Raw genomic sequence first — 14,157 nt, 5'->3', positions numbered from 1 at the left:
TGAAGCATGGTGGTGGTGGTGTCATGGCGTGGGCATTTATGGCTGCCAATGGAACTGGTTCCCTTGTATTTATTAATGATGTGACTGCTGACAAAAGCAACAGAATGAATTTTGAAGTGTTTTGGGCAATATTATATGCTTATATTCAGTCAAATGCTTCAGAACTCATTGGACGGCGCTTCACAGTGCAGATGGACAATGACCCGAAGCATACTGCAAAAGCAACCAAAGAGTTTGTTAAGGCTAAAAAGTGGAATGTTATGCAATGGCCAAGTCAATCCCCTGACCTGAATCCGATTGAGCATGCATTTCACTTGATGAAGACAAAACTGAAGGGAAATGCCCCAAGAACAAGCAGGAACTGAAGACATTTGCAGTAGAGGCCTGGCAGCGCATCACCAGGGATGAAACCCAGCGTCTGGTGATGTCTATGCGTTCCAGACTTCAGGCTGTAATTGCCTGCAAAGGATTTGCAACAAAGTATTAAAAAGTGAAAGTTAGATTTAGGATTGTTTAGTTTGTCCCATTACTTTTGGCCCCTTAAAAAGTGGGAGGCACATATAGAAACAGTTGTAATTCCTAAACCGTTCACCTGATTTGGATGTAATTACCCTCATATGAAATCTGAAAGTCTGCAGTTAAAGCACATCTTGTTTGTTTCATTTCAAAGCCATTGTGGTGGTGAATAGAGGCCAAAATATGAAAATTCTGTCAATGTCCCATTGGACCTGACTATATATATATATATATATATATATATTTGTGAGTCATTTGTGTATGTGAACCATTTGCCAGCAACACCCCTACTCCCCCACCCCTCCACATGAAGCCAGCAATGCCGCGGCTGCTGATAGCATCTGTGTGGTCCCAGCACCACTGCTCCTCCCCCCTCTGCTCCTGGTGCTGTGCTTACCTGGCTTCTCATGTCCTCCGCCATTCAGGAGGATACAGGACCTGCAGATGTAGGTGGGTGGGCGGAGCACCGGATCACAAAACCAGTTTCAGCTCCGGCAGCACGTTCACACTGCCATTCAAGCCGGGTAGCTCCCGTGTCAAACACTGCTAGCTACCCGGTTTGAAATACCGGGTGCCTGAAAACATGTTTATTAAAAAGGTCCTTTTTACACTAGGCAAAATCCCGGCTTGATGCGCGCTCACGTGCAATAACCCGGGATTTTTAGCCCAGTGTAAAAGGGGTATTAAAAATTTTTGCAGCTTTGGGGATTAGCTGTTTCAAAAATATATAACATTGGTCAGAATTCTCAGCTTTTGGCAAAAAAAAAGATACCCGGAGCTAGAAGAGTCCCACGGGACCTGGCGGCTCAATCACGCCAGTCATAACGCGTACTGAGGCTAGATGAATAAGGTCACATCTCTACGTTGTGATGAGGCTTTGTCAGGAGTGGTTGGCAGTCTTTTCAATGTGGTTTTAGCCTGAAATCATTGCTACAGTTTCACAGAGTGATGTAAAATACCCATTGTTAGAAGACTAGTGAGACATAGATAGCCTTGAAAATAACATCTATTGGATTCTGGATAATATAAGGAGTATTCAGTTAGTCTGCATGTACTAGTTTTTATATTGAGGTGCACACAGGGACTTAACTAGGAGCAAACCCTGACATCTCTTTGAGCTGTCTAACACATACTGTACTGTACCCCCTAACATTTTGCGCCTCCCCCCGTGCCTTGCAATCACCTTTTCACGGTCACGTCACGTGCACCAGTGGCAGGTGTATGCGACACGCATTCACCACTACTCCGGTTTGCTTGACTGCGCACTAGAGTTTGGGTCATAAGGTCTCATTCAGACCCGCTCGCGAGCGCAGGACGCTCGCAAGCGGCCCGATGTTACCCAAATGCGCATGCGCACAACGGAGGCTGCTCCGTCGTGTGCATGCGCGAGACCCGGCGAGCGACGGGGAAGCCGTCGCTAGGGGTCTCGCACCAAAGGGGGCGTGCTGTCGATGGTGACTGACAGCACGCCCCCTTTGGTGGGCGTGCCAGGGGCGTGGCTGCCAGACGGAGGCGTTCCCATGGGAACGCCTACCGTCTGGGTCCGGCCCCACTGACATCACTAGTGTCAGTGGGAGTGATTTTGGCTCTGATGGAGCCAAAATCACTCCAGGGCTTGCAGCAGCGAGATCCTACCGCAGGGTCTCGTCGCAAGCCCGCAAGCTATGCGAGCGTCCAGGAGGAGCACCAAAAAAAAAAACGCCCTGATTCAGAGCGTCCGGCTCTGAATCAGGCCCATAGTTCCCAGCTGCCAGACAGATCTGTATAATGCAGTCCCTATCATGATGGCAGGACAGATCCCTCAAAATGTGACTATTCTGCTGAAATAGGGACTGTGTGGAGGCATGGTATGACAGTATGTGTTACTTTTATTTTATAACGCATTTATATGCAGTTTTCCTGCACATAGCAAGCACTGTAGGCTCTGTGACACACTAACAAGGATTCATTATGATAATGTAATCGGCACATTCACAGCAAAGCAATAATTCTGTGTTAGGAATATAGCACGCGTACAGGAATACAGTGTGCATGTATGTAATGGCAGATATGCTGCTAGCCTTAAGGTCCTCAGTCTCACTGGGCTGCTGTGCATCTAAGCACATATGAGCTACTATGGTAATCTGGGTGTATTATTTATATATTGCGCCTACATTTTACACATCACATTACGGAGAATATTTAGTCATGGTCATCAGCTCCAGTGAAGCTTACAACCTACATTCCCTACCACATGAACATACACACATACACTACGGTTTATATTTAGTCAGAAGCCAGTTAACCTACCAGTGTGTGTATGGAGTACAGGAGGATGATAACGCAAACTGGGTCAAAAATACAACACTATACAGCTAGGGCCCTCATTGGAATTGAAGCCATGTCCCAGTGCTGTGACTTAAAATAGACTCAAAGTTGTTTTCAAGCTTGCAGTGCATGCTGGTCAGTGACGTGCCTCCTGATGGTGGACAGAGCGATGACTCCCTTCAGTGTTGGTGGCTTAGACATGTGCCCTTATGAACTTATATGGTGGATTCAGCCATTACATAAGTAACACCAACCAGCTTTCTTGCCTCACTTCTGCTAGTTGTATAGAATAATAAAGACTTTCGTCTGTTCATACCTTGATGTTTCTTCAAAACACATTTCAGCGATCATCAATACAAGTCATCTTCTGCCCAAAACTTCCAGCCTGGAGACACGAGTCTGTTGCAGCTCAAACCTGAGAAATAAAATACATACAAATAATCATCACTCTGATAGATAAAAAAAAGAGAATCATCTTTAATTATTCATCCCCCTGAACTGTGTTTCATGTTACTCTTCACAAATGTAATGGTATTAAAAGAAAAAACATTACTGAAATGACTTATCAGACTGACAGGGAATAATGTTATTGGGGATTTAATCATGTTTTCCCAATTTACACTTTTGTTTGCTATTACAAAGTGCAGGATATTTTTCCTCTTACTAGCTGCTTATTTTAAATGTACAAAAACCCTAGTGTGTGATTCCATTAGCTGCCCTACAGCATTGCAATCTACAATCTCCCCAAGGCTGTTGTGAAATATTGATGAAATTCTTGCTTTTGTGGCTTTCTGTGATACACTAAACATTTGTCTGATGTAAACTGAACTGGAATGGAATATACGCCGCAACTTCAAAGCCGTTAGATGCATTTTTCCCCATCTCTAACCCAAAGTTACTGAGTGCTAATCTAAAAGGAGAAAACATGTTACACTTACTGTATGGCATAAATAGATTGTTTTGTGTGGATATTAATTAAACATTTTCTATAACTATTAGAATATCTAATTTGTCACGATCAATCTTATAATTTAATTTTATCTGAAAAAATTTAAATTACTATACAATAAAAAAGGTGTATATTTTAAAATCATTCCTTATTGAATATGGGTTTTCAGCAATAAGGGTATCGAGTATTGTTGCAAAATTCTAAAAAGTACCAGTTGATTGAATTTGATTTTGGAGCCTAGAATTTAGGACTGGCTGTCAGATTAGGTGGGAGAGCCACCTGCAGTTCTTGGCCTTAAATGTATTATAGATCTGACAGATCACCTTTTGATCTACAGGATTTCACAAATGTCCTATAAGTTTTGTCATTTGGGTAGTTGATATATATACACACGACAACCTTATGCGCAAATAGTATCGTAGCAAAAATTGATACCTAAATTGATAGATCATGCTTCGGCTTGTCACACAGTTCAACAGACAGTTTGTTAAGCCGCGTATCCACTTGCCGATTAAACAGCGCGATTGAACGATTAAGACATTGTAAATGTTCAGTCGCTCATTAATCGAGCAGTATAATGTCGGAAATGACCAGCAATGCACCCTCCCGCTGGTAGTTTCCGACATCAATCATCGCCTGAATATGACGGTCAATCTGCCGATAACGACAGATTGGCCATGTTCGGGGATGAGGGAGGGTGCATGCACTGAACGACATAGGCACCTACAGGATGAGGAACGACTGAACGACTACGATGTCGTAATCGTTCAAACGTTCCTCATTCGGCAGGTGGATATGTGGCATTAGTCTTCAGCCTGTTTGCCCCAAGATCGCTCAACTTACTCATAGTGACCATGAAGGATCAATTTCTGGATAATGCCTGCTTCAGTCAGCCCTGCTGTAGAGGCCAAAATGTATCTTTGCTGTATTATACATTATTTTCTCCATCCTGATGACCACAGGATACATACAGCCAGTCACCCATGTCAGTCAGATCTTATAAGTTGTCTACTGGCAATGATGCGTGTCCCATAAAGGCATTTCATTTTTAGATATTTTTTTAGGTGTGTTGGTCAAGTGGCTTCAAGGATTGTCCGGCTCTGAAGGTTATCAGCAGAGCCATCACAAGTTATTCTGAAGGACATTCAGGGGGCAATAAACACTGGAGTGGGGAAAAGAATATGTAAACCTGTTTCTCTATTTTTAATTAGCTGCTGTAACTTGGAAGTATTATACTGTATCTTATATGGTTATTAGGTCAAAAATATGTTATAGGAAAATGTTTCCCTTTTATTTTGGCAAGAACCCTTTTATAGGTTATTTGACATCTCAGCAGAGCTCTTTCTGTGCCCCTGTCTTTCTATAATACCAGCAGCAATTCATACTGTAGTTTTCAAGTTTAGGCTTTTTGTAGTGTCCCTACACAGGTATACAGATAGAAGTATCATGTGCACAGACAAAGGGGGCGGGCAGAGAAAGTACCAACTAATCAGCCTCAAACTTACATATACATTTTTAAATGTTTCTAGTAACTAGTTTTTCTATTGATTTAATCTATAATTTAATTTTAGTGGTCTTTATAGCTAATAAAATCCAGAATTTTCTACAGATACATGTTACAGCTAATTCTCAAGTTTTAGTTTTAAGGCATATTGATTTTGGATAAGAGTTGGGACTTACTTGTTGAAATAAGGAATGTCAATGGAAGCCAACGAGCAGATAGGATTTGTGTCTTTGAAAACAGAATGGGCACAGAATGAATGGAAGTTATTTGTTTTAGTGTTCTGTGATTATAAAGTGACTTTGCACTAAGTTTGTACTCTGTGTTCTTCCATCTTCAGGATATTTCCAAGAAGAAGAAGATTTGAAGGGTGACAGCATAAAAGATGAAGAGGAGGAAGATGATGACAGCAACTCTGCCACTCCACTACAGGACAGCACTTACTCGCCCACAGATGAGGAACAAGAGGTAGTGGGAGACCCCAAGACAAGCATCAGTTTCCAAAATTCCCCAGGTAGTCACATATGCAATCAAGATGGTGAAAGTGAATCCTTGGTGAGTGATGCCAGTGATCAGGTTACTGACATAAAAAGTATATCTTCTAAAGAGGCTCAGGACCAAAAAACAGACCTGCTACCCAGGCTCCAACCAGAGGCACAGGATTGCATGGATAAAATGAAGATGGCCTATGCCAACATATTGTCTGACTCGTACTGGACAAGTTTGGGACTAAGTCTTAAAATGCCTCACACAGCGAGAAAAGTATGTGACAGCCGTAATGGAACCAATAAAGGAGAGTTTGATTGGCATCAAGATGCACTCTCTAAAAGTTTACAGCAAAATTTCCCTACAAAATCTATTTCCAAACCAAACCTCTTCAGTTCTGTTCAGTTGTACCGACAAAACACCAAAATGTACGGCACAGTCTTCACCGGAGCAAGTAGGTTCCGTTGCAAACAGTGCAGCGCGGCTTACGACACCTTGGTGGAATTAACTGTGCATATGAATGACACTGGCCATTACCAAGATGATAACCACAAGAAAGACAAGCACAGACCTGCTAATTATTCAAAGCCACGGAAAAGGGCATTTCATGACATGGACAAGGAGGATGCACAGAAAGTGTTAAAATGCATGTTTTGTGGTGATTCATTTGATTCTCTCCAAGATCTAAGTGTTCACATGATTAAAACAAAACACTACCAAAAAGTGCCTTTGAAGGAACCCATTCCAAGCATCTCGTCAAAAATGGTCTCCTCTGCAAAGAAACGTGTGTTTGAAGTGACTCGACCATGCTCACCAGATTCAACCACAGGTTCCTTTGTAGATCACTGTTCCACACCGAAGAACTCAAATTCCCAGCTGTCCTCTAACAATCGATATGGGTATCAGAATGGTGCCAGTTACACTTGGCAGTTTGAAGCCTGTAAATCTCAAATACTGAAGTGTATGGAATGCGGGAGTTCACATGACACTTTGCAACAACTTACAACACACATGATGGTCACTGGACATTTCTTGAAAGTTACCAATTCAGCCTCAAAGAAAGGTAAACAGTTGGTCTTGGACCCTCTAGCTGTAGAAAAGATGCAGTCACTCTCAGATTCACCATCAGGTGACAGTCCGTCAAAGCCATCAGCTAGTTCTCCCTCTGGAGAATCAACATCTGAAATGATGATCAGTAAAGATTGTAAATTAGTGCATAATTCAGAAGATGGTAATAAAGATGAAAAAGCAGACACTAGCGATGAACATGAAGATGTTCTGGAAAAGCCCCTAGATCCAACCCTCAAATACCAGTACCTTCGGGAAGAAGATTTGGAAGATGGCTCAAAAGAAGGAGGAGACATTTTGAAATCTCTAGAAAACACTGTAACCTCTGCTATTAACAAAGCCCAAAATGGAACACCAAGCTGGAGTGCTTATCCCAGCATTCATGCTGCATACCAAATTTCAGATGTCATGAAACCTTCAGTGTCCCTTGGTTCTCAAGTAATGCAAATGAGACCCAGCTTCTCCAACAAATTTAGGCCCATTGCTCCAAAGTGTAAATTTGTTCCACTTCCTTCAAATGCTCCACCTGAATCTCAATCTACACAAGTGAAAGAGGAATCAGAGGACATAGAGTCTGAAAAAGAAGCGACAAAAGAGATCATAAAGATGGAGGTGATGCAGGTAGATAAAAATGAAGAGTCACCAAAAACAGAAGCCTTTTATGAAGCAACAAGGAAAGACCGCAGTTCCCCAAAGCATGAGGAGAAAACTAAGCAAACTTGTGAGGAAAAGTCAAAATTCCTGGAACCCATGGAGCCTTCTCTGGGTAGTGAAGATTGTTCTGCACTACGTAGTTCAGCAAATCATTCCCCTGATATTCCATGTGTGAATCCTCTCAGTGCTTTACAATCTGTATTAAACAATCACTTAGGCAAAGCTTCTGAGTCACTGAGGCCACCAGCCAGCTCAAATCCCACAAGTCTAATTACCATGTTCCAGAAGCCTCCTGTGACTCGTATAGAAAAAACGGTTGTATGTCCAACTCCACCACGGTCTTCTGGACGCTTTTTGTTTGAAACCAATGACCAACCAATTGATCTTACCAAATCTAAGAATAGGAAACTTGAGTCAGCAAAGGCCCAGTCTTGCACCTCTCCACCCCAGAAACATGCTCTGTCTGACATAGCTGATATGGTTAAAATTCTACCAAAAGCTACCACCCCAAAGCATGTCAATTCTGCCAGAATGGCCTCCATGAAAATAGAGATGGATACTAGACGCTTTGAAGAAGTCTCAACAGATGTCTCATCCCTACATAAAAGAAAGGGAAGACAATCCAACTGGAATCCTCAACATCTCCTCGTCTTACAAGCACAGTTTGCTTCAAGTCTTTTTCAGACCTCAGAAGGTAAATATTTGTTATCGGACCTTGGACCCCAAGAACGGATGCAGATTTCCAAGTTTACTGGACTTTCCATGACTACAATCAGCCACTGGTTGGCCAATGTAAAGTATCAGCTTAGAAAAACTGGTGGGACAAAATTTCTGAAAAACATGGACAAAGGACACCCTGTGTTTTATTGCAGTGACTGTGCCTCTCAGTTTAGAACACCTTCCAGCTATATAAGCCACCTAGAGACCCATCTTGGGTTCCAAATGAAAGATATGAATAGGCTGGCAGTTGAACAGCAAACCAAGGTAGAGAAGGAAATTTCGAGGGTGACTGTTCAGCGGTCACCTCAGTCCGTAACGGGAGAAGAAGATACAGACTGTAAGTTTAAGTGTAAATTGTGTTGTAGGACATTTGCCAGCAAGCATGCAGTTAAGCTGCACTTGAGCAAAACACACAGCAAGTCCCCGGAACATCATTCACAGTTTGTAGCCGAAATTGACGAGGAATAGATTGTAAATGATGCATTTATTCGTAGTTTAATTTCTTTTTGTGACTGTACAGTTTATGAAACCAACAGAACGGGCTTGAGTGCTTTCATAGAAGCAGAAAACTTGTTGAAGTGTAAAGGTATATGTTGATGTATATACTGGTCTACCCATCACATACAGAAACGTAATTCCTTTGGTTTTACAAAAGGCTGCTGCTAAACCATACTCTGTGGAATTGCATCACTCCTGATTTACATACACTGCGACAAGACACAGTTTAAGTAGGTTAAGAGACCCAAAGTGCCACATTCCAACACTGTACATTATGTAGAATACAGCGATATTAAATGAAAACAATATCACTAAATACGCTAGGATACCTATACAAATAAAAAAGACTCCCATTATTGGCTCATTTATTATTTATTACACCTCAAAGTGCATTTTTTTCCTTTAGACAATAGTAGCGCTTTCACTAAGTATTTTTTACACATGTCATTTAAGGCACTCAACAAGGCATATCCCAGCATTTGTGAAAATATATTATATATATATATATATACTCATTATTCATAAATTTGAAGTCCGTATTTACATTTAAATCCTTACCATTTTAATGTTAGCAGAAACCACTTTAGTCAACTACCCCAAACTTCCACAAAATATCTTTTTTCTGTAGATTTGTCCCTGAAAATGTTCTTATATTTTAGTATTGCCCAATTGCACAACAAAATTTTGCTTAACTGCATGTCCGATACTGTTATCCCCACATGTTCTTATTGTTCAGATTCCATAAGTTAATATTTATTGAAAACTCTCATTTAAACATCAAAAAGTAGATTATTATAAAGTCAACATGACATGATGGGGTTATTGCACATACTGTCGCATGTTTAATGCTCCATTTTCTCAGCAAAGTGGATGCAGAAATGTTAATGGATATCTGATCCGATGCAGATGGACACCCTATGACATAGTCACAGAGTCTGATTCAACCATTTCAAATTGGACAAAGGCAGCAGTACAAATGCTGGATTTTTCTTTAAAAGATAAAAATAAGCACTTTCGTTTAAAAGAAGAATGTACATTGCACATATATCATCAAATAGATCATCATCATCAGTAGTGTGAGCAACAAATTTAGAGGCAACGTTGGTTGATTGGACTAATAGCAGCTATGCAGTTATAGAATGAGGAGGAAGGACGTTGGTTAGTATTGAGCCGTGTTTTCAATATAGAACATGCAGCATAGCTGATGTGAGCTATAGGTTAACAACAGCTGAGCAATTTGTTCAATTGTTACTGAAAAAAGTATAGAATCATTGTTGTGCTACATGAATAATTTACAAGCATTGTTCAGCCATAACACATTCTATAGGATGTGCACATTCACCATCTTGTTACTGGAGAAAATGTATGAATATGTGTGTATCCCACAAATCACTGCTGGCAGAGATCTAAGCATAGATCAGCGAGTACACACACTCACCTATTCTGGGATTCTGCAATACAGTAGTACAATGATTTACCGTGGTCGAAACTGAAAAGTAACTGGAAACCAAAATTAGGTTATGTATTTCATTACATAATGTCACTAAGGATTCATACTAGAATGGGCCTAAACATAACCAGTTTAAAAAGGCAAATTTACTAATTATTTTATTACACTATGTTAAAAGTTTATTTTCAAATCACAGATCCACAAAAAATATTCTGGTATTAATACCAATACACTTATTAAGGCTACTTTTAAAAAACATGATGGTAAAAATGTAAAACAAATGGTATGATTTTCGAATTAAAACTTAAAAAACATTGTACCTTTCAAATAATAGCCATTGACGATTTATCCTTTTGGTGAATGTTACTGTTTCCTAGTAGTTTTAACAAGCAATAGGTTGGTCCATAATATTTCCGATAGTGATTTGGGTGTATCCATCACTGACTGAGTTTTTAACTACTGTGACAGTTGTAATTGCTATTTTAACTATTCAGTTTATAAGTAATTTGCAGATGTTTTTTTAAAATTGCATGAAGACGCACTGAAATCCAGATATTGTAGGACGGGACCACCTTTGTTAAAGTGTACCCACCATATTGATAATGGAGGCAGATGGGATGATGCAATGAATGAGGCAGTGCAGTTACATGCAGCATGTAACTATACATCACGCCGTCGTACACCGGATCTTGCAGTGTGTAAGACACGCATGATGTATCGTTACATTGCATCGCACCACTGTATGGTGTGTACCCAGCTTAAGAATTACAGTTGAGGCTGTCAGACACCAGGGGGAAACAATATATGTCTTTGCACTCCTCCCAGCACACACTTCTTATAGGATAACTTTTATTGTATATATCCCATATGATAAAAGTTCAGTTTTGCTCCAAAGCATTACCTGTGCCTCCATACAGAATTCATGGGCTCAACATCAAAATTTAAAAGTGAGCAAGGTAAATGTTGTTACACCTCATTTGTTAAATAGAACATTAAATAATGCTTAGTTACATATTTTATTCGTTTCATTCACGTTAATGTATGTTATAGTCATGGTTGGATCTACAAATCTTTGACGTCAAAAGTGAAGTGTGGCTTCCGCGGCCACAGACTGCTAGCGGTATAACTGGCGCTTACTGTATATAGTGCAATATAATTTTGCAATGGGGGAAAAAGCACAAAAAAAAATGAGAGGTTCTTTATATGCCTTGGATTGTTTATGAAACGTTAACATGCGCAGGAAGTTGATTTTGTACGGTATGTTAACTTGCTAAAGATGTATCTCTTATTTGCAAATATAACTTAAATACAAATGTTCTATCATATGTTGTTTAAGGCGAATACTTAAATCGGTTAAGTTTGTAATATATAAATGCTGTAACTATTCATATTTAAGCAGGTTATAATGATTAAAAAAATGAATATTACTGTTCAACTAATTAAACTGTTATTTTTTAATGACCAAAGCGTTTAACGTCCAGTTATTAATTAGCAGTGTGTGTGTATTGTAGCACTAAAACATGGACATCCTGCAAAAGATATGAGGCTTGGAGGAGAGTGTTGGAGTATATTGAGCATCTACATAATACGAAGCACTTTTCAGAGAATACTTAATATTCCTTAACACCACACAAACAAACATACACTTCAGGGCTAATTTCATCAGAATCCAATTTACCTACCAGTATGGCTTTGAAGTGTGGGAGAAAACCAGAGCATCCTGTGGTGTAGAGCTGTAATATAGAGCAGCCAGTTTCTGAAGAAAGTTCCTTACAGGACTGACGTTTACCCTTTTTTCATTTTGTAACTTATTTATATTTTATTAACAACAGTTTCTTATATAGCGCAGCATATTCCGTCGCGCTTTACAATTTGAAACTTGAACTTATGGTGTTCAGGTATAATGGGCAACAAGTGATCCTGATATTTTACTGCATAGACAGTTACTGTATAACGGTAGCTATCTGGTCTCCTTCTTCTAGAATCTCCATATAAGATGGCCGTTTACTGTCATATATCACTATGAAACAAGCCCTGTACCCAATAGTAATCTGATCCAAAGTGATTGGGATACTGGTTGTAAATATGGTTGGAAGGAGTGTCAGAAATGTGGGCGGCCATAGTCCTAGCACACTAATGGCCAAGTGAAGGCAGACTAGGTTCAGCTGCTAAGACTGGGGGCCTGATTCAGACCCGCTCGCTAGATGCGGCCGCTCGCTCCCAGCATATAGAAATTCAGCTAAGTGACGTCAAGGCAGGTGCTCGCAAGGCAAGGTAGAAGCAAGCCAACTATGTCTTGGTGAGCAATCACTTTGTGATTTCAGACGCCCACTAGCCTGCCCTTAGCCGCCCACTAGTGGACGTCATCTCCAGGAAGAATATACAACTAGCCGCACATCGGGTTCCATCGGATCTGACTGCAGCGCTTGTGGTTGACTGTACCCTACCGCAAGCACTGCGAACACTTCAGTGTATAATTCAACCAGGTGACGTGTACTATGACGCTGCCGGTTAATTATGCACGCCTCTGAAACAGCACTGAAACACTCAGGCACGCCTGCGTCCGCAACTCCACTCCCCCGTTGCTACTGCCCTGCCCATGTTACCACCCACAAATGGCCTCTCCTGTCACTCATTCCACTGGGCTGTCTTTGCAGGGCGAGCGAGCGCATCCCGATCACTAGTACTAGATTGCGCACGCGCACTGCGAACTATACACATGTGCACATTTGCTAACATCGCCAGCAACGAGTGATCGCTTGATAGCGAACAGGTCTGAATCAGGTCCTGTGTGTGTAGCAATGTGAGACCAAACTAGATGATGAACCTCTTGCTAGGGTCCATTGTCAGGGTCTGCCAGCTTTACCAACATTCTTTTCCCCAATATCCTTGACCTTAATAATTCCTAGAATAGCGTTACATATGGCAAGTATTCAAATATAGCACGTGTCCACTTATTCCATGAATATATTGCAATTAGCTTACATCAATTGCTTAACGCAGCAACACAGCCTAAGCTCCTAGGATGTCCCTACGCAGCTCCAGATACTCCCTCTCATTACCATTTTCTCATAGAGAACATTTCATCCCAAATGCTGAGCTCTTTACCCAGTCTCTCCCTGTATAATGCAAGTCAGTGAATTAACTTGTTACTCTGTCCTACCCGAAGCCCATATCTCCTCAGGGGGTCATTCTTAAAGTTCCCTCATGTACGTATGCAAGACTGTGTCTATAAGTACATGTATGCTTGTGTTAATGGATAAGCCTGTGTAAGTATATGTGTGTGCACATACAAACATGTTTTGGTTGGCGAGTCCAAGAATGTGCCAATGTGTGTAAATGTGTGTGCAAGGCAGAGCGTGTGAAATTATCTACTTGCTCCTACAGTATGTTGTATTATGACTATTACACAATGCTCCCCGACAGAGTTTACAGAACATGACTATCTTTCATCACATCAGTCTGTTTAGTTCCATGGGCAGAACTGTTTTAGTATCCGTAACTTACAATTATGAGAGCGGTATGCTACATTCAATGGTTCTCCAAACAAGATAGATCTTACGCCTGTCCACATGTGTCTCTGAATGGTAAGAGTTTAGCTTTTAGTGATTCCGTATGGAAACATCTGGCCTCTTGCTCTCCTTTCTCAGCCATTGCATTATCAATCTGCACCTTGGTGTTTACACAGGACCATTTCATGACATTTATGTTGCTGTTGGCAGATGTTGCTCAAGGCTTAAAGCCCAGTGCTCTAGGAAAATGATGGAAACCAGAACCTTATGACTCCTAACTGGCTCACACAAGGAAAGAGCACCAGAGTCATGAAGCCTGTCTTCCCCAGTAACATCAGAGGTTTCGGTAACTAACTGTAACTTAAGCACTTTTAACACATTGCAATTATTTATTTATTTTTACATCAGCTGTAAACTATATTTTTGACCAAACAAATCGGATACGTCTTTTCCCCCCACCTTCAGAGAACCCCTCAACCTAACCACTGCCCCTTTG

General features: G+C 40.8%; 1 protein-coding gene and 1 long non-coding RNA gene across 3 annotated transcripts in view; one reads left to right on the top strand and one right to left on the bottom strand.

Annotated features, from left to right (window-relative positions):
• TSHZ2 (teashirt zinc finger homeobox 2) overlaps positions 1-11,544 on the top strand; it is a 208,290-nt gene extending 196,746 nt beyond the window's left edge. For both annotated transcript variants that reach the window (XM_088458048.1, XM_088458049.1), the window contains exon 2: positions 5,614-11,544. In XM_088458048.1, the coding sequence (XP_088314174.1) occupies positions 5,614-8,669 (3,056 nt within the window). In that variant the 3' untranslated portion in view covers positions 8,670-11,544. The remainder of the gene's footprint in view (positions 1-5,613) is intronic.
• LOC148474881 (uncharacterized) overlaps positions 1-14,157 on the bottom strand; it is a 317,124-nt gene that overhangs the window by 32,015 nt on the left and 270,952 nt on the right. Inside the window, exon 2 of the long non-coding RNA XR_015872818.1 lies at positions 3,140-3,238. This is a non-coding gene — a long non-coding RNA (uncharacterized LOC148474881). The remainder of the gene's footprint in view (positions 1-3,139; positions 3,239-14,157) is intronic.

Source organism: Taudactylus pleione, unplaced genomic scaffold (assembly GCF_031769625.1).
Source record: "Taudactylus pleione unplaced genomic scaffold, aTauple2 ptg000803l, whole genome shotgun sequence".
NCBI classification, from domain to species: domain Eukaryota; kingdom Metazoa; phylum Chordata; class Amphibia; order Anura; family Myobatrachidae; genus Taudactylus; species Taudactylus pleione.
This window is presented reverse-complemented; position numbering and strand designations above follow the sequence as displayed.